The sequence below is a fragment of the Vicugna pacos genome, chromosome 1 (genome assembly GCF_048564905.1).
Source record: "Vicugna pacos chromosome 1, VicPac4, whole genome shotgun sequence".
Classification (NCBI taxonomy): Eukaryota; Metazoa; Chordata; class Mammalia; order Artiodactyla; family Camelidae; genus Vicugna; species Vicugna pacos.
In genome coordinates, this window is record NC_132987.1 from 121,980,454 (window position 1) to 122,000,307 (window position 19,854).

Sequence of the window (19,854 nt, forward strand, 5' to 3'; positions counted from 1 at the left end):
CTCCAGTTCTAAGATGCGCAAGTCCTGGGTGTGTGATGTCCAGCATGGTGACCACCATTAACAATACTGGGTTGTATACTGGAAAGATAACAGAGTATATCTCAAAATTTCTTACCACAGTTTTTTAAGACGTATACCTATGTGAGTGAAGGAAGTGTTCACTAACCTTATGGTGGTAATGATTTTGCAATATATACACCTGACCCTTGAACAGCTCAGGGGTTAGGGGCGCTGATCCCGTGCTCTTGAAAACGCATGTCCAGCTATCTCTACCTGAAAAACAAAGGAACTGATAAAGGACTCCCCCCAGGGCAGGAAGCCAACACGGTGTGGACAGAATAGGGCTCAAACCCTAGGTCTTCTGAGTCCACATACTAGGATCTCTAATCGAACACAAACTTCTCCCCACACTTAGTTGAAGATCTGTAAAGCGAAAATACAGGTACTCAATATATTGAAAAAAGTTCACCATCAGTGAACCCCTGCAGTTCAAACACTGTTGTTCAAAGGGCCAACTGTTCATATAGCAAATCATCACATGATACACCTTAAACCTGCACAATGTTTTGTCAGTTACGTCTCTATAAAGCTTTGACAATTTCTCCATTAAAAAAATAGTGTCACTCCTAATCTCCCATTCGGTGTTTTTTTTTAATTTTGGGGAGGGAGGTAATTAGGTTTACTTCTTCATCTATTTTTGGAGGAGGTACCGGGGACTGAACCCAGGACCCTGTGCATGCTAAGCATGCTCTCTACCACGTGAGCTACACCCTCCCCCCATTTGGTTTTGACACAGGTCATGGGTTGAATTATGTTTCCCCCAAAGAAGACATGTTGAAGTCCTAACCCCCAGGAGCTCAGAACACGACCTGATTTGGAGAGAGGGTCTCTACAGAGGTAATCAAGTTACAATGAGGTTTTTAGTGCAGGCTCTAATCCAACATGATAGGTGTTCTTATAAAAAGTAGAAATTTAGACACACAGACATGCACAGAAGGAAGACTCCGTGAAGATACACAAGGAGAACACCTTGCAAAGACGGAGGCAGGGTTTGGACAGATGGAGGGAAACCAAGGAATATCGAGGACTGCTGGCCACAAGCTAGGAAGAGGCAAAGAAAAGATTCTACCCAGAGTCACAGAGGTTGAGGGGCCCTTCTGACACCTTGATGTGGGACTCCAACCTCCAGAACTGTGAGACAATACATTTGGGGGGGGATGTAATTAGGTTTACTTATTTATTTTTAGAGGAGGTACTGGAGATTGAACCCAGGATCTTGGGCAAGTTAAGCGTGTGCTCTACCTCTGAGCTATACCCTCCCCCCGAACTTCTGTTGTTTAAAGCCACCCAGTTTGTGGCATTTGGTCACAGTAGCCCTAGCAGACTAATGCAACATACATGTTCATTTTGGGGACAGTGGTGTCCTAACAACTGAGTTCTTACTCAGTGGCAGCACTTAGCTACTCGAGTAGTGGGTAGTGACATTTGTTCATTAGAGGGTTGGAAAGTCTCCAGTAACAGTCCACCTGGTGAGCTGGGAGAAACATGAAGGCGTAGCTTCAAAGCTGCAGGCAGGTTTTATCCTGGCTGGCCCATCCGGAATGACTGAGAGCAGGGTTATAGCCACAAGATTCGTACACACAAGATCTTGCTGGACAAACCTACTCACCATTTCAGGGGACACAAAGACAGAATTTCTAGTAGCACTATTGGAATCTATATCTTTTCCATTAAAAAGTGGGCAGCTAAAACCATCATATAACTTTGGAGCACCAAATGCAACAAAGTATTTGTGGGTTTTTTAGCTCATCGAAGTATATTATGAAATATTTCTTACAAATCAAAAACACACATGTTTGAGAGCAAATGCTCACATACCCACAACACATCTGAAGAACTAATGTTAACTGACAGAACTGAAGCCCCAGACCTCGTGCAGACCTCACCCCAGCCCCCCAGCGCCCTCCAGAGGTAGCCACTATCCTATTCTTTTGAGTGGCTTGTCCTTCTTGCTAATAAGCAGGAAACACTTTATGTATTTGGATACTAATCCCCATGAGTTAAATGATTTCCCAGCTTGTGACTTCTCATTTCACTTTTTTTCCCACCATTTAAAAAAAAAACTGAAGTAGAGTTGATCTACAATGTTGTATTCGTTTCTTGTCGTTTCACTTTTTGTAGTACCTTCTGCTAAAGAGAAATTTTGATTTATATATTTCTTTCTTTTTGGAGAGGGAAGTGATTCGGTTTATGTATTTATTTATTAACTTAATAAAGGTACTGGGGAGTGAACCCAGGACCTTGTGCATGCTAAGCATGCGCTCTACCACTGAGCTCCACCCTTCTCCTCCAAGAAATTTTAATATAGTTAAATAACCTGGAATGTCCTGGACCCTGGGACATAAGCGTATGTTTTAACCCCAAACTTGAGAAAGAAGAGGCCTTGAGACAGCTTTCCCCACCCGACACAGACACATTTCCTGTGGCCTTGCTTTGCTAGGTTTCTTTGCCAGCAGGCGGCTTTGCCCAGGTTCTCCCCATCACTGACGCGCAGATCTGCAAGGACTTCCTCTGGTGCTGTCCAGCCCACTCCCAAGTGCTCCGGGGCCAAAGTCTCGTCTCCTCCTCTCCTGACGTCAATTAGACCAAGGCCCTGGCTTACTGAGATCAGCAAACGCTCCCAGGGCAGGGCTGGCTTCTTGTGGTTTCTTGCTTCTCTGTTTCTTGGCCTCTGGGGACACACACTTCCTGGGTCCAGGACATTCCAAACTATGAAAAAAATGATCACACTAGACCAAGATAAGCAGCACTCACAGGAGTCTGGCAGACAGAAAACCCAAATCCACTCAGGAGAAATGCATGTTTAACCCAGGACTTGGGAACTCCCACAAAGAAGAGCCCAGAAACACGAGCTTCCAGTACAGGAGCCAGCAGAGACGGGAACAGAAGGGGCATGAGAACAGAACCCACCATTTGAAATTATGCTTGTAACGTTGTACCCAGCATCGCTACATGTTTTGTAACCCGAGGGTTTTCGTAGTATCTAGTGACTGACTACTGCCAGAGACAGACATCGTTACGCATGTTCTACAGCACAGTTTTGGGAACATCCGAAGTAACTATAACTTTCCTTATTCCCTTATTTTTTTCTTTACTAAAAGCCTTTAAATTTAATTTTCCTGTTGCTGAGCAATCTTTTTTTTTAGTTCTCTTTCATTAAAAAGAAAATTATCTTAATAACTTAGTAATATGGTCATCCTAAACTAGTTTTAAAACGACGTTATTGAAAGTTTTGTAAAAGTTCTGTAATTTTAAGACACAGAATTAAATTATATTAATTAACACAGGAAAACGCCATAATATATCTCCTTTGGGGCTTACAAAGAATGCATGTGTTAGATCAGAACGCAGACCTCGCTCATGCGTGAGGAAGGTGCGATCGCTGAGTATTTTAATTTTCCTCTTTAGCCGAAACACCTTCAAGCTCAGGACCCATCACTGGGTCCAAGTGATGCTCCAATTATCTAGTTATCTTAAAAAGAAGGTTAATTCACCCTTGAGTGGGGCGGGGGGTGGGTTCTAGTAGTTCAGATAGAATACTACATAATTAATTGAGGATTATAGACAAACATAGGATTTTGAGGTTTTGCCTAAAAATGTTGGGTCAGTACTCGCTAGAGTCCAGACAGGTGACAGGTGCCTGCAGAAAGACTCGGGCAAAGAAGTGACAACTGGAGGAACAACCCCTGCTCTCAGCAAAATCTAGTCTACAGTTTTCCAGCTGACACTACAATCTTCTCTCCACAAATATTCTTGAAACCACCGGCCTTCCTCCAGCCTCTGCTTGGTTTTTCTGTTTTCTATTTGCCTCTTGCACTTGGCCCTGTTGTTTCTGTTCCTTTTTGGCCAAATGCAGCGTCGGCCAGCATCTACCTCCACACAGAGCAGGTCCAGCTCCCCCACCCCCAGGCGTAGGCGCTGCTCTTAACACACTGTTGCCATAGTTACCTTCACATCCATAATCCTCTTGCTTCATTGAAAACCATTAAGATGCCCACCCCCCTCCCCAACCGGGTCACTCCCTCTGCAGCGCTGCCCTCAAGCAGGTGCCCCTCCTCAGGCTGGTGCCCCCACCTCCTTGACTAGGGGAGGTGTTTTCACTTGGTTCTTGAGTCTTAAGACCCCAGCTGGACATCTACGTTAGCTGACTGTGCCCCGAGGCTGGTGGGAGGGAACGGGGGCTCTGGATTCCTTGACGGACAGTGATGTGGACGTTCCAATTCTCAATCAGGGCCCCCAAGTGGCAGCTGTGGCTTATCCCCTTCAATTTTCTTCATCACCTGTAAGGTCAGCACAGTTCACAAAGACGAGCGAACACTTTTCCCCAGAGACAAGAGTTAATCTGGTTTGAGCAAAGCATGATTCTTCCATAGCATGTTTTCTTCCTGCCTCCTGTAGGGACAAGGACTCCTTTCTCATTATTACCCTAAGGCTGAGCTGTTGTCTTTGCCTCCCAGGGTGGATGGTGACAGGTCCCATTGCAGCCACTTGACTCCAGAGTCCCCTTTGACAAGGGTCTGGGGGTTACTGAACCAGCTTCTTTTGCCCGACGCACAGAAGCCAAATGTTGAGACGCCAAGGTTTGCGGCAGGCAGAGAAAAATTTATTCACAAGGCAGGGAAGTGAGAAGGTGGGTGAACAAATCTCAAATCCACCTCTGGAAGGCGAGGGGCTTGAGGCATTTACGAGATGAAGAAGCAGGCGGTGTCAGGTGTGGGGACAGGAAGCTTCAGGTCGGGAAAAGGTGAGGCACAGGCATATCTGAGTTACGTGTTACTTCATGGGAAGCACGTTAAAAAAAAATGGAGGCGCTTAGCATGACTGCGGGTGACGTTTTCTGCCCTCTGACCCCAAAAGGTCAATCATCACACACCTGCGGCTTCCACAGGCCCAGTTTTGGGGTTGGTGATCCCAATAGTCTTAGCCAGCTTGAACTGGACAGAAGCCCACCCCAAGTCCCTGGAAAACAAATGAAGCCCCTGTTCCTACGGTGATCCATACCTCAGAGGTGTTATCTACAGGGGTGGTTAAGGAGTCAAAAACAATTAAGGTAAGCTTGCTCAGTGAAGGCGGGTTAAAAGTAGAGGAGTTTTGAGCAAGCTGTCCCTTAGCTGCTGTTCTGTAAGACAAGCTCTAGAATTTCTGTTAGTCAGCAATTTCTGTTAATCCCACGGGGAAGCTTTTTTGTTAATCCTACGGAGCACGGTTCACGCAGCACCTGTTTTGCCCCGTTTTCCTGCCACCTGAATGAATCTCGCCTCAGCCCAGGTGGAGGGCCCCTCCCCGGCGGAGGTGAGATGTGGGCGCGCTCTTCTTGTATGGACTCGCTCCCAGCACCGGTATGGCGGGAGTGGGCGTGAAGACATGCGTGGTACGGAGAGGAGGAGGCCAGTGACTGACTACACCCACTCCCTGACTACGCCTAACTTGCGGCCCATCTGTGCACTGCAACCTATAAACATGCAGGTAGACTAAGAAGCTCGCATTTCTGATCTGCCCAGCTCGGGGACTAGTGCACTCACAGGCCAAGAGCGCGTCCACGGTCCCACCAGAGGTGGCCCTGCAGGATGACCACAGGTGACCACTCGGCCGGAGGACAGACACCCGCAATAACCACCTGAGCGTCCCAGCGCCCAGGCGGCTGAGCCGCCCGGGTCCGCGGGAACCTGTGATTGGTCGCTCCGCCCGGGGGCGTGGCCTCGAGGCGCAGCGCCGGGAAACGCGAGGCCGCCGGGGAGCGCGCGCAGGGCCCCCGCCGTGGTGCGTGCGCAGCGGCTGCTACCCCGCCCCGCGCCCGTCTCTGCCTGTGATTGGTGCCCCGCCCCAGGGGGCGGGCCTTCCGGAGGTAGTGCGCGCGCCGCGGCCGCGTCCGTGCGGTGCGACCTCCGCCCTCCCGGCCCGCGCTGAGTTGCAGCCATGGCGGCCTCCCTTCTGCTGAGGCAAGGACGAGCGGGGGCGCTGAAGGTAACGGGGGCCGGGCCGGGGGCCGGGAGTCTGCGGAGGGCCGGGGCGAGGGCCGCGGCCCTGACTGTCCCCTCCAGCCGTCCGGGGCGCCGCTGACCCCGCTTCCGGCCCGAGGGGAGGGCGCGGGGCCGGGCCGGGGCCGGCGAGGGTCCCGGCGACAGCGACCCCGACCTCGGCGCCCCCCGGCCCCGCTGGACCCGCATTACCAGGGAGCCTCCGGTGTGCGGTCCAGGCCGCGGACAGGTGCGGGGGCCGCAGCTGTCCCGCGCCGAGCCCTGTTAGAACCGAAAGGACAGAGTTTTTTTATTTCTTATTTAACCCAAGAAGAAATGAGGGAACTCTCGGGTCCCTGGTGACCCAGTAACTCACCTGGCAGCCGCCAAGAAGCCAGAAGGGCTTTCTTTCTCCATATAGAAAAATCTAAGTCCTCTTTACTATATTTAAAATTAAAAGTGGCCTTTATTACAAGAGCAGCAACTACTCTATTCGTTGCAAAATGAAGTACAGATGGAGGGGGATTTATTGTCAGCGTCCACTATTAACTGCTTCATATCTAGTCCCGAATGAGTTTAGCTTTCCTATGTACGTGTACACACATGCTTACGTCATAGCTATAAAAAAAACAAATGTGTCACCTTCATATGCGTGCTGTTGGCACTTTTGTTCGCAGTCCAGCATCTGGAACAGTGTGGGGCACGTAGTAGGCCTTAGTAAATACATCCTGAGTAAATTAGCGCTTTATACAGTGTTTTACCTGTCCGGTATATTGTAGACAGTTTTGAAGCAACTGTTCGTCTACGTCATTTTTAATGGCTAGGTAGTGCGTCTTCCACTTTATATCCAAAGTACAGGAAAATATTTTACAAAAGGAATCAGTATTTTGTAGGTCGGTAGGTAACTGGAGACTACAAAAAGGATCCTCAGAAGAAAGTCTGATTGGGGCAATGCCTAAATGTTCATAGTGACTGTCCTTGAATTCAGGTGTTTTTTTCTTGCAGCTTTTTTTGTATTTTCAAAAAATTTCCATAATGTATAGTATGTAAATTGTAATAACCATCAGAAATTTGTCATATGAATGCAAAGCATTTGCAAAAGATATGTCGCGATAACACTTGGTATTCACATTGTAATGGCTGCTACAAAGGATGTGACTCTTAAACATCCGTATCTGTTCCATCTTTTGTCAGAGCGTGCTAGAAGCCCGAGTGTTTCGAGGACTTGCTGCTACAGTTTCTCTCTCTGCAGAATCAGGAAAGAATGAAAAGGGACTGCCACCAAATCCCAAGAAGCAAAGTCCACCAAAAAGTAAGGTTTGAATGGTAGTTATAAATGAGAGAGAGTGCAGAGCAAATAAATCAGCTTCCCAAGTGTGAAAAGGGTTTTACTGACTACGTAATTGGACTTCTTCATTCCCTACCGTGTCCAGGTTATAATCAAACTGAAGATCTGTAACCAGTTTTAGACCTAACAGAGCAGCAACGTAACAGTCTTTGGCTCATCATTTAGCCCTGGACTGTTTCTGTCTGAATTTTCTAAACCTGCAGCAGCAGGAGACAGAGTCTACAGGCTCAGTGGGGCTTGATGGCCGTGATATGGGTCCCACGCTCCTGGGGGCAGCTGTGAACCCACCTTGCTTGTCTTGCCTGATGGTGACTTTCTTCAGTGTCTCTGAGGCATATCTGTGGTTTCGCAGGCTTTGCTCAGCCGCGGTGCAGGATTGCAGGTGGCCCTTTAAGGCCGTGGAGAGGGGGCTGCGGGTAGGCACCAATTTCCCTTGTGAATCACTTGGATGAAACATGGTGTCCAGTCTATTTCCAGCTTTTTCTACAGTCGTTTTGACTTTTTTTTTTTATCAAAAATTTAGACTTAATCCCCCCACTCCCTGCCCTGAATCCAGGTAGCATATCCTCTTGGAAGGAAAATAGGAAATGCAGCATGTATTTTAGATACTTCCGGGATGATATTTTCTACTCCCTGCTCATTATTAACAATTGATTATAATCCAGGTTTATTGCATTTAGTCTTAATTGGTGAAACCTTCATTAACTCTTAAAGTACGTACATGGTAGATAACTTCCCCTTGCTGACCCTTTGGGGCTTAGAATGATAATTTGAGTTTGTCTTATTTTCATCAAAATATAATTTCCTTAGTTTGAATGTTTGAGAGTGTGTAGATACTTTTGTCCCTCCTTTGTCTGCACACACAAACTTGGTTAGGTTATAAAATACCGGCCCCCAGCTGCATTTCACACGCCATCGATCTGGGCTGAGGATCCCCCCGACCCCTGCCGCAATGTCTGCTGCCCGAGCCCCAGCGGCCCAAATCCAGCAGGAACGTTGTTGTGTTCTGTCCTATACCTGCCTCGTTGTTAAACTTGCTGTTCTTCCTTCATCTTAACCTGTATGTTTTCAAATAGGTATCTTAGGCTTAAAGACTCTTTTTTCCAAAGATCCCCCTTTTTAGAAATGTGCTTCTGTATGTAGTAGAAACGGAGGACTTCATCCCGTGAGGATTTGGGGTGTGGGTATGAGAAGGGAACACTGAGCTAGGAGTTGGCCTTGGGCTCCTGTGGCTTTTGCCTCTGGATGTGGCAGGCCTTGCAGGCCTCCGAGTTTGTTCAGGCCTGGTGGGAGCAGCGTGCCAGTCTTAATGAGGTTGACGTGTGCCGTGTGTGTCTGCCGTGTATATCAGGGTGCTGTCAGGTGGGAAGACGGTTTTCAGAACTACACTGTCTTTAATGCACATTACATTTGTATCTTATAATTTAAAAAATAATTATAATCCCTGCGTGAAGAAAAAGAAAGAATGCATCTAAGTCAGCATGGGTGACCTCAGTTGTTTCCCCGTAAGTGTCAGATCCATGAGTGTAAGGGACACGCGTGGCCTCGGTGTTCCCCAGAAGTGTCAGAGATCCGTGAGTGTAAGGTACACACGTGGCCTCAGTGTTTTCCCCAGAAGTGTCAGAAATCCGTGAGTGTAAGGTACACATGTGGCCTCAGTGTTTCCCCAGAAGTGTCAGAGATTTGTGAGTGTAGGATACAGACATGCTTTTCAACCACCAGTGGCACATGGCCAGATGAACCCCATCAGCTGCAGGTGGCCTTGGAGGCTCTAGGGAAGATTCCTGCCTGCAGACGGGGCCCTAAGCATGCACTCTTGGCCAGAGGGCCTGCACCTGGGGTTACAGAGCACGTTCCCCCTCGTTCCATCCAGGGCTCCGCCTTCCTTCCTGAGGAGAGCAGCCAGCACTGTGGGCACAGCCATCAGAACCTGGGGGCCTCTTGTGGGCACCCCTTCCCATAGAACTGCCTGGCTAGCCAGCTTTGGTGTTCAGGTGGATTCAGTCACTAGGCTGACTTCTGCGGCAGTCAGTAATAAGTCATTGACTGAGTAATTCCTGTGTCGGTTTTTAAAGAATCTGCCAAAAAGCCAAAGTTAATTATCTATTTCACATCCTTATTTCAGTCTGGAAAGTGAGGACTCCTTGGAAATAGGAGTTTGATGTATTTATTTGTAACCAGCAGTGCTGGGCACTGTTTAAGCTCTCCATGCTGATGACCCCATCTGGTCTCCACAGCCCTGTGAGCAGGCGCTCTCAGTATCCCCATGTCACAGAGGAGACAGTTGGGGGCAGGGCACTTCTGAACTGCCCAAGGTCACACAGGTGTCAGTAGTGGAGCCCGGATTCGGGCCCAGGCAGGAAGGCCCCACAAGTGCAGTTTATAATCAGTGTGCTGTCTTTCCTCTGAAAAAAATCTCAATCCTCATGTGTTCATTAAACAAAAGCAAAAACAAAACACAAATTTTTATAGTCAAACACATGTAAAAAAAAGTTTTAATTACCATATAAAATTTGGATAACTGTATTCTTTCACAGCTTGTTGAAATGCACCTTTGATTCTGACCTGAATGTGCTTTGTTTCTGAAATTAATTCTGTGACTCATTGGCGACGTGGAAGTATTTTGTGGTTGCTGATCTATTTCAAACACCAGTCATTTTTGTTTCAAGAGGAGACAGCAAAGGAGTTGAAGGTCATGCCTTCCCTTGCTTTTCAAAAAGCAGAGAAGAAATTCAGGGAATTTAATTTCTGTTTTGAGAGCAGGTAGAGAAGCAACAGGAGAGCTCCTCTCTGCGCATCACTGGTGTTCATAGACCTTTATTTACATGGGCTGTTATGGGCTCTGAGGGCTAGAAATAGTCCCCGGAAGTCCCCACCTGGTGCTGGGAGGTGGGTCTCCTTTGCTAGTGTTATTTAGGTAGCTTTATGTTTCCAGGTATTTATCCTTTTTTTTCCCCCAGTTTTTGTTTTTGTTTTTGTTTTTGTTTTTATTGAATTATCTCTGCTGTCTTTAGGGTCATTTAAATTTGTTTATCTCGATCTTCAAGGAAAGTCACACTCAAACTAAAACACTGTCAGAGTAGAAGGCATCCTGCCTCTAGACAGATGTCAGAGATTTCATGACAACAAGCGGGTACAGTCACACTCAGAGTAAGGGCCGTGTTCTCTGCATGGTAGTCTGTCCTCCAGGTGACACCATCTGACCTGTTGATGCAGGCGTGGTGTCCACCCGGCACTTGGGTACAGGGGTAGCAGCCACAGATCATCATGGCAAGCTTCCTCTGAGTCCCAAAGAGGACTCCGGGTCTGTGCTGGGGCGGGTCTGAAGTTGGCTCCCAAAAGCAAAATGCGTGACTCGACTTTATTAGCCTCTCTGTGGACTTCTCCCAAAAACTTCACCTGAATAAAAGATACTTCAAAGCATTCTTACTTCGTATGGTCAACAGAAGTTTCCTTTTCAGACGAAATTTCTAAATTATACCATTTGAAGTGTTCTTTCCATTTTCGGTAGGTGATAAATCCACCTGTAATGTTGTTTTGATAACATATTTACAGTTTAAAAAGTCTCCACAATAAATTTTGGAAGATTGAGGCATTACAGTTTTTTGTATTCAACACAGCCTCTGTAAAGTAAGTCTTATTTTAAGTTAATTTTTCACACTTGGAAAATTCATGCCCAACATAAAAGTGGATTAATGAGACAGGTGAGCAGGGTTTGGAGGCCAGCTTATCTTCTACGCTGCCTGTAGGAATTCCTGAGCTGTATCAGGTGTGGTTTCGAGAGACACAGGAAAGGGAGAGGTCAAGTGGTGCCTTGTTTTAATGTTTAACATGATTCTGGAGCTCTGTCTGAGCTCTGCTCCTGCAGTCAGAAGGCAGATTCTTAGGTGACACATGGCCACGGAGTCCGACATGGCATGGAGAGGGTGGAGGAGGTGGTGTAAATAGTCACGCACTGCTCTAGCTGTTCAGTCATATCCTTTTCTCTGGCTCATTTCTGACTTTTGGTTGTTCCTTAGTTTTCTTTTATCATTTTCCATCATCCTGTGATATATATAGATATATATATGTATCTCCATATCCAGATAGATAGATAGGCAGACGGACAGACAGACAAAGATATAAAGTCCTTGAGCTCAGAAAACAGTTAGAAACTTTTGAACACTGGTAAGATGGCAAAGTTAGGAATACAGTTTTTCCACTTTAAAGAAGTAGGGTTGAGATCCTTTTAGTGTAAAATAAACTCCTAGATTTGAAAATAAACACTGGATTTAGAATTTGCTCATCTGTAATTTTTTTTTAGATTTTGCTTTAGATTTGAGAAGTCATTTTAATTTATAAAACCTTGTCCTATATTTTTCTTCTGTATGGTTAAAAATTGAGAAAATTGAATGACATTCACTTTATTGAATATGCTGTGGGATTTCATTTTTTTTCATAATTGACTGCAAAATAAGAATTCTCTATTAGCACTTTTTTTAGTTTTTTTGTTTTTTTTTTTTTTACTTTTTATACATTATATTTATATTTACTTACACTGGCCGGCCATTTTGAATCCATAAAGGGCAAGGGAAACTCCAGCTTACTCTTTTTATGTTGTTTTGTCCCCAAAGTATTTTTTAAACATTTTTTACTGAGTTACTGTCATGTACAATGTTGTGTAAAATTCCAGTGCGGAGCACAGTTTTTCACTTGTACGTGAACATACATTCATTGTCACATTTTTTTCGCTGTGAGCTACCAAGCACTTTATTTAACAGTTTTAAAACTTGTTTCCAGTGATATATATGGTACTTAAGTATTTTAGACTTTTTTGATCTTGTAATACTTTTCTTGGGCAGAAGAAATCCCGAAATGATGTGATTTTGAAGGACTTTTCCACTCCCAGGGCAGCTTCATTTGAACCACGTGATCCCCCCGCCGACTCCCCACTCTTAAACTCGTGCGTACGCACACCCCAGACCCAAACCAGGCTCTTGTCTCTACTTTTGCTTTGCTGTTTTGTTCGGAAAGTTCAAGTTCATACAATATGGGTAACTTTTAAAATATTTGAGATGCACCAAATTTTTTAGAGATTTAAAATTTTTTACATTTTTAAACCTTCATCTGCAAATATCTTTATAGTTTAACTCCCTTAAATGTAGATGAAATAGTAGTTTGAAAAATAATTATCAAGAAACTCATTGTGAAACATGGAGACAAGTTTGTTACTTCTGTTGGTAAAAAGCTCCATTTAAAAACTTTTCAGCTACCAAAAAAAATCTACATTTCTTATGGCTCTGTCTCTCGTGTGGCTTGGCTTGCACGGTAGGATTGGGTTTCCATGAAACAGTTCCCAAGATGATTATGTTGAAGATATTATCATAACAAGGTGATGTGTCATGAAATGTCTGACCTTGATGAATTTATATGGTTTTACTAAATATTAAAAATAATATTCCTCTTTATGCCATTTCCTAGATGTAGTGGAACCAAAGGAGAGGGGGAAGCCACTAGCCACCCCACCAGCAGCTGAACTGTCTAAAAACTTATCTCCGCCCAGTTCCTCCCGGTCAGTTGTGAACGGAGGCAGGAAGGTAGCTAACCCCAACCCCGGTGACAGCCTGCTGGTCCCAGAGGAAGGGCTTCCGAAGTGTTTGTCAAGAAAGACTTTGGTAGAGTTTCCTCAGAAAGCTCTGCCGCCATCCAGAAACCAGGGTTCTGGTTCAGACGCAGTCCCAGGGAGCAGGAGAGCGACAGGTGGCTCATCCTCGTCCTCGTCCAGCTCCTCTGACTCGGAGTCCGACGAGGAGGGTGACAGCCCAGGAGCTGACCGTCCAGTGAAGAGCAAAGGCAGAGGAGGGTTCCCCAAAGCAGAGGCCCCCCGTTCCATTGCAAATGGAGCCCCCCAAATTGGGGTGTCACAGCAGCCACATGCAGACCTCAGCTCTCCAGAGAGGCCCCGCCAGGCAAAGAAGAAAGGGGCCTCCAGGAAGCCTGTAGAGGACAGGAAGGACACCAAACCAAAAACCACGGCACCCACGTCACAAGAGGGTGAAGAGTTTACAAAGCAAAGTGGAAAAGAAAAACAATTGCACAGAGCAGCTAGAGCAAATGACATCGATAAAGGAAGCCAGAAGGCAGCTGAAGTTAAAAAAGTCTCATCTGACCATACAAAATCAGGATTTTCCACACAACCGGACGGCGACCCAGCGCCCACCCCATCGGCAGAAACCAGAGCAGGAACACAGCTGCAGGCAACTCCTCCTGGGGCCAGAGGGCGACGTGGGGAAAGTCAAGTACCAGCACCTGACGGGGAGGCGGCTTCTGCCCCGCTCAGAAACGAAAATGTGGGAGAGCCAGTAGCAGACGGACTCTTGAAGGCTGAGGGGGATTTGGAAGATCAGTTACCAATAAAACATTTGAAGCCAGCTCCTGTTCATCACAAAGACGCGTTGGATGAAAAGACAGCAGGACTGCAGCTTGAGGAAAAGGACGAAGTCATGGAGGACTCAGCCACCCCGGTGGAAGGCCGGGACCACGCACAGGGTATACTGTGGCTTGTGGTCGAGGACGCCTCTGTCCTTGGGGGTGGTTAGACTCTGAAGAGCTGAGTGATGAGAGGAAGCATTGCACCTGTCAGATTCGGTGCTAGCGGCGTGGCCTGTAACGCCGTCCCAGAGAAGCAGGGGGCAGGTCCTAATCACGGGTCGTGCTCACCTTGAGTACAAAATCCCTAAAACCTTTAAAATTTATTTCACAATGAAAGAGTCTGCCCTTGGCACTCTTGACTGTCCCTTAACCAGTATAATTTTTGAAAATTGGCAGTTTCACATCATCACCCTTAGCTTTTGAGGGTGTCTAAATGCTTGTCTCATGAACCTGCAGAGCACCCACTAAGTGAAGGGGTCCTGTGTAACTCCCACAGATGATGAGTGACAGGCACACTCGGTGTGATGGTCTTCAGGAGAGCTAGACAGGTGGTTGCTTTTTTAGCATCTCTCTGCCAACGGGAAAATCCCATTTCAGGAATTAAAGCAGGGACCCGAAGGCAGCCCTGAACTGCTTTCGTCTCATTTACACTGCACGTTTCCTGCTCCGATTTACCTGAGTAACAACAGGCTGCTTTTTTTCTATATTGAATTTTTATGAAGGACTTTTTTGCTACCATGAATTTCCGAAGGGAGTGTGCTTATTCACGTTACGTAGCACGTGGCGGGCCCTGGGCGGCCCCTGGGCCGCGCGCTCCAGCGCCCCTTGGAGGTGCATCTCCGGCCGCCCCAGCTCCTCCCCGTGCGCCCCGCGCGGAAGCCTCCCCGGGCTGCGCTTCATCGCCCGTGTCACTGCGCCTGGTTGCTTTACGTCAGCAGGACTTGTGTGTGTTCTTCCCTCTCGTTCTCTTCCTCTTTCATAAACACGCAGAGTGCTGGCGCCCGCCAGGCTTCTCGAGGCGGCAAGAACTGCTTTCCTGAGCTGCTGTTTCAGTCATTCCGCTATAAATCTGAGAGGAAACCAAAACCTTCAGGGTGATAACGCAGAACTAGGGGTTTTCAGACAGCAGATCTTTTTGGAAACAGTTGGACTTCGTTTTTCATGGTTGTGCTGTTTTCCTGGTACTCTCTTTGCTCTCTGGAGGCTAAAGACGCTGCCCAGGAGCCCAGCTCAGCTGCAGGGGCAGCGTCCGCAGGGCCCGCTGCCTCCACTGCGCAGCCCTCCCGGCCTGGCCGCCCGGCCCGTCACCTTCGTGGGGGCTGGTTTTTGATGAGAGTTTTCTAAGGCCGCGTTCCCATGTGGACTCTAAGAACGCACCTGCTTTGAGATGTCCCTGTACCACATCGAGATACTCCGCCTGTTGAGGTTGGAAAGATGTCAGGTCTTTAATAAGGCATCGTTTTTGTTTTAACGCAGCTTAAAAAAAAGAAAAAGTGTTTGGTATGAATTCAAATAATGAGAAACTGTAGTTATTTTTCATGCAGCGTGAAGGGAAGCAGAGAGTCCGGGTGGCAGTGGCGCAGGGCAGTGAGAACCTCCCCAGGCCTAGGTCACCCCCGCCGGCTTCAGTTCAGTCACCTCGTGTCGCTTGTCCCATTGCAGGAGAGCAGTGTGCTTTCTGCTTCATCCACACACTTAGTTTAAAGATTACCAGATGTGCAGGTGTATGGATTTTAGTTCTTTTTTCCACTTAAATAAAGCTGCATGAGGATTTTTTAGTCTGTGACTCTAGAGTATGCCAACGGCTTCTTCAGAAAAGTTAAAACCTGCACGTCCCGTGTCTCGTTCCCCTGACCTGTGTGATTGTTACTGAACCTGTTGGAGTTTAATTTTCTTGTACTTAGAGACTAAGAAGGCTCACTTAAGTTTCTGCTTTTGAAACTTTTCTTCTGTAAAACGGCTTATTTCTATTATAGACAGACTTTTAATAGAACTTTTTTTTCTGCATCATTTTCGGGGGGATAGAGGGCAGGTAGATAGTAAGTAGGTTTATTTATTTTAGAGAAGGTGCTGGGGATTGAACCCAGGACCTCGTGCATGCTAAGCACGTGTTCTGCCTTTTGAGCTGTACCCTTCCCCTTTCTGCATCTTTAAGTGACCCTCCAGAGTTGTTCTTGGCATTGTCAAGACTCTGAGAAGCCCAGGGTCTAGACGTATACAAAGTAAGATGTGAAGACACATTGTAAAAACTTTTCCATTCCTTACACTGTTAAGGCTGTGTGTTTTAGTGTAAATTTTCAGCTGACTTCTTTACTTTGCTTTTGAAGATACTGTTGCTTTCCGGGCTTTTCTGAGTAGACGGAGTATTCATTGCCGGCGGGCTTCGTGACGCATGCTTGGGGGGTGTGTGTGTGTGTGTGTGTGCGTGCGTGTGTGCGCGCGTGTGTGTGTGTGCGCGCGCGCTGACTGGGGAGGCCCTGCTTGTCGGTTGTCCTTATGGCCGTGTGTCCCCCGCAGGGCCCGCACAGGCCGCCGCCTCCGCTGAGCCGTTCGACAACTCCACTTACAAGAACCTCCAACATCATGACTACAGCACGTACACCTTCCTAGACCTCAACCTGGACCTCTTGAAATTCAGGATGCCTCAGCCCTCTTCAGGACGGGAGTCGCCGCGCCACTGAGAGCTCCGTTTAAAGATAAACCTTCTGTTGTCCCGCATTCTTGCGTGCAGAAATAAAATCTGCTCGGCAGTCCTGAGGCCTGGCGTGCGTGACTGGTTTCCCTTCCGCACCTTTCGTAGGGAGAGGTGAGTCAGCCTCACTCCCGCTGCTGGTTTGCTCACTGCGTGTTTAGAAACATCTGTGTGCAGGGAATTTTTCTCTCACTACATAGTAGGTCTCACTGAGCAAATCCACAGAACTAGAGAACTAGGTGCTTCCGTCAGTGTGATGCCGCTGTGTTGAGCCCCTGGTCGGTTTTGCATTGATCTCGTTTACCAGCAAGATGTTAAATGCAGTGGTGACTTCTAATTTGGTAGGTGTAGTTCTTGATAAATTGGAAATGGGATTTTTATCCACTTCAACTACTACTTTGCAAAGATACTATGGTGTTAAAGTACAGCATTTTGTTACCAGAACGTTGTTCCCTCGAATCAGGCACGCGCCATGAGCTCAGGCAGCGCTGAGAGGCGGGGTGAGGGGTGGGGGTCGTGTGGGGCCCAGCAGCAGCGCCTGCCCCGTGGCCCCACGGGCTGCGTTCATTCAGCCACAGAGGGTCTCTGGGATGGCCGAGGGACTTCCCAGCACTCGTGGAAGCAGGACTCACCTGGAGGCGACCATGGTGTGAGCGGGCCCCAGTGTGTCACTTGCTATCTGCACCACACACCTCGTGGGGACAAAATAAACAGCTCTGGGGAAGTCACACATCCAGATGAGACCACTCACCAGGTGAGGGACGGCGTCCATCTGGCGGGACGCAGGTGCCCCTAAAGGAGACTGTCTGCGCCCCGGGGGGCGTGTCACCGTTTGCCTGTTTTCACACCTCCCTGCTTGGCTCTGTGCCCAAACTCATGGGCTTTATTTCATTTCGGTTCTGGTTCTTGGCCTCTAGTCAGTTTACAGCAGACAGAACGGTGTGTGGTAACTTACGACTCACATTTCTATAATCCTGCAGTTCTTAAAATGAGTCCAAGCCAAGAGTAAAACAGAGTGTTGAAAACCAGTATAGTGATCTGCCTCAGATTTTGTCACCACCCAAGAGGCTTAGCAACTCAGCAAGGTTCTTCCAATCACACTTTTTATTGTAATAGTACTAAAGCCACATTACCAAAAGGAAGAAAATGGAAAATAGTAAGATTGCCTAAAATCCACAGCGTTAACCCAAGCATTACTAACACTTGGCATGTCTGCCCGGTGGGTTTGGTCAGATATGACCCTGTAACGTACATACAGTTTCGCATCCTGCTAGGGTTTCTTCTTACTTCGTTTAATTGCCTGCTTCTCATACCGTGCCCACGGAACCCCTGTGATGTGTGGGGGGCGTGGGGGGCGTGGACTGTACAGCCACAGAGTGCGTTTCCCTGTTAACACCACGGAGGGAAGTTCTTTCTACATGAAGATGAGTCTGAATGTACTTTCCTTTGTGTGAAGTTTTCCCTTGGAACAGTCTGGTTGGGCTAATCTTTCGGTCTCCTGGGGGGTTCGGTTCCCCCGCCTCCTGAAAAGGCTGGAGAGGCCTGGATACACAGCACCGGGCACCTGGTGGCATCACGGCCGTGCCCCGCCGAGTGCAGCGTTTTGCATTTCGTGTTGTCTCCTCAAGATGAATTTCCAGACACTGCGCTGATGAATGACAAGTGATTTGGGGACATTCGTATTGCTTTCGCTTCTGTGAGGTTTTTTAACTTGCTCAGTACATTTGAGTTAAATGAAGTAATTATTTCCCCTCCATCTTAATTTTTCCTGTCACATCACCTGAACTCTGGCGTCTCCCTGGACGTTTGTTCTCCTACACCTGCTCCAGCAGATACCCGGCACCGCGGGAGGCTGTGCAGAGACCCAGGTCCAGGCCTTGCTTACTGTGGATCTTCGCCCTCATGTTTACTGGCAGCTGGTTAATAACTGAAACCCAGCAGGTTATCGTGCAGCTTTTGTGTTTTGACGGTTTATATTCTGCCCATCTCCCCACCTGGCGTTCAAAACCCAGAGACATGCTCAGTGACTCACCCTCGCTACCCGGCGCCATCTGACAGTGGCCTGCTGCCTTGCATGCAGGAAACAGTCAAAGGTGTGCAGAATGAAATCACTGCACCACATACTACACCGTGCAGGGTGCTGCTGCATGAGCAGAATTACGCAAAACTGACGCGTTGTCCTGATAAAGCAGGCAGGGCATGCTTTTCTGCGAATGGGCTGGAGAGTAAATACTTTCTGCTTGGCTTTGCCATAGTCCATGTGGCTCAGTCTTTCCTTTTTCCCACCCTTTAGAAACGTTAAGAACCGTTCTTAGCTGTGAGCCTCATGAAGGAAGCGGAGAGTGGGGTTTGTCCAAGGATCGCACTGTGTGGACCCCAGTGTTCAGGGGCTGCCGCAGATCGTTTAACTCGGTGGAAGGCTGTCCGGAGAGAAGCCTGGCTAAGTGGTGGGGCTTCAGGTGCTCAGCACCCTGGTTCTGCCTTCACCCCCGCCCTCCTTCCCTGTGCCCTCCTCTAGCCCTTATTCTAAAGGGGATCTGACACAAAGACTAAGATACAAAAGGTAACAGCTGAAGTGATGCCCTCTTTGGAGAAGCTGTCCCTCTTACAGGCCTGTAGTCAGCACCAGTCTAAACACTGATGCTCCACAGCCTGGGAAAGGAGGCACGTGAGAAGCCAGTGCAGGCCACGTGCCAAGTCTCAACGACAGGAGCAGACTCTGGGGACAAGATGGGGATGGGGGTTCATCAGAGAAGGCTTTGTGGGGCATGGTGCCTAACCCAAATGTTGGGAGGTGGCCAGGGATTCACCAGGTGCAGGGGGAACTGGTGGAGCCCTGCAGGGTGGCCTCCAAGGCATCGGGGTGGGGATATGCCAAGACCTGGACGCTGAAAGCATCAGGTTTTCAGGAAGCTGTAAGCATTGCTAGACTAGCCTTAAGTACTGGGGGCTGAACTGTGGAGCTCAGCCCACCAGGATAAAATACAGCAGGCCTTTTGTCTCACGGTTCTGGAGGTTGGAAGTCCAAGAGTAAGGTGCTGGCTGATCCCACGCCTGGTGAGAGCCCTCCTGGCCTGCAGACAGCCGCCTGCCCCCTGGGCCCTGGCGTGGCAGGGAGTCAGAGGGCGAGCTTTCTGGTGTCTCTCTGCAGGAGGACACTAATCCCATCTCGGGGGCCCCACCCTCATGACCCCTCTAGCCCCAATTTCCTCCCCCAGGGCTCCACCTCCAAATACCATCACACTGGGGGTTAGGGCTTCAACGTGCACATTTCAGGAAGAGGCAAACATTCAACCCATAACAGGCTCTGTCCTGTAGGAGAGGAATTTAACTGTCTGTTTGGTTTTTTTTTTTAATACTGGTAATTTGTTTGAAATATTCTGACC

At 47.9% G+C, this 19,854-nt stretch overlaps 1 protein-coding gene and 1 long non-coding RNA gene across 3 annotated transcripts; one reads left to right on the plus strand and one right to left on the minus strand.

Moving 5' to 3' along the window:
• Positions 1–5,879, minus strand: LOC107033594 (uncharacterized). Its single transcript, XR_012076662.1, has 3 exons — positions 5,583–5,879; positions 167–273; positions 1–78 (listed from the first exon to the last, which is right to left on the minus strand). It is a non-coding gene; the product is annotated as an uncharacterized lncRNA (long non-coding RNA).
• Positions 5,880–5,889: 10 nt separating this feature from the next.
• On the plus strand, positions 5,890–16,533 carry NDUFV3 (NADH:ubiquinone oxidoreductase subunit V3). 2 transcript variants are annotated; one of them, XM_072969773.1, is made up of 4 exons: positions 5,890–6,024; positions 7,212–7,329; positions 12,826–13,893; positions 16,294–16,533. In XM_072969773.1, exons 1-4 carry the CDS (start codon positions 5,977–5,979, stop codon positions 16,455–16,457), a joined length of 1,398 nt encoding a protein of 465 aa, XP_072825874.1. In that variant the 5' UTR covers positions 5,890–5,976; the 3' UTR covers positions 16,458–16,533. The 2 variants fall into 2 exon arrangements, with proteins under 2 accessions (XP_072825874.1, XP_072825880.1); XM_072969779.1 differs by lacking the exon at positions 12,826–13,893.
• Positions 16,534–19,854: the final 3,321 nt, after the last annotated feature.

Excerpts from the sequence above, each read along its gene's own strand:
- NDUFV3 (XM_072969773.1), top strand. The coding sequence starts at position 5,977 with ATGGCGGCCTCCCTTCTGCTGAGGCAAGGACGAGCGGGGGCGCTGAAG. Across the intron at positions 6,025-7,211 it reads GACGAGCGGGGGCGCTGAAG|AGCGTGCTAGAAGCCCGAGT; the intron begins GTAACGGGGGCC and ends ATCTTTTGTCAG. Across the intron at positions 13,894-16,293 it reads AGGCCGGGACCACGCACAGG|GGCCCGCACAGGCCGCCGCC; the intron begins GTATACTGTGGC and ends TGTCCCCCGCAG.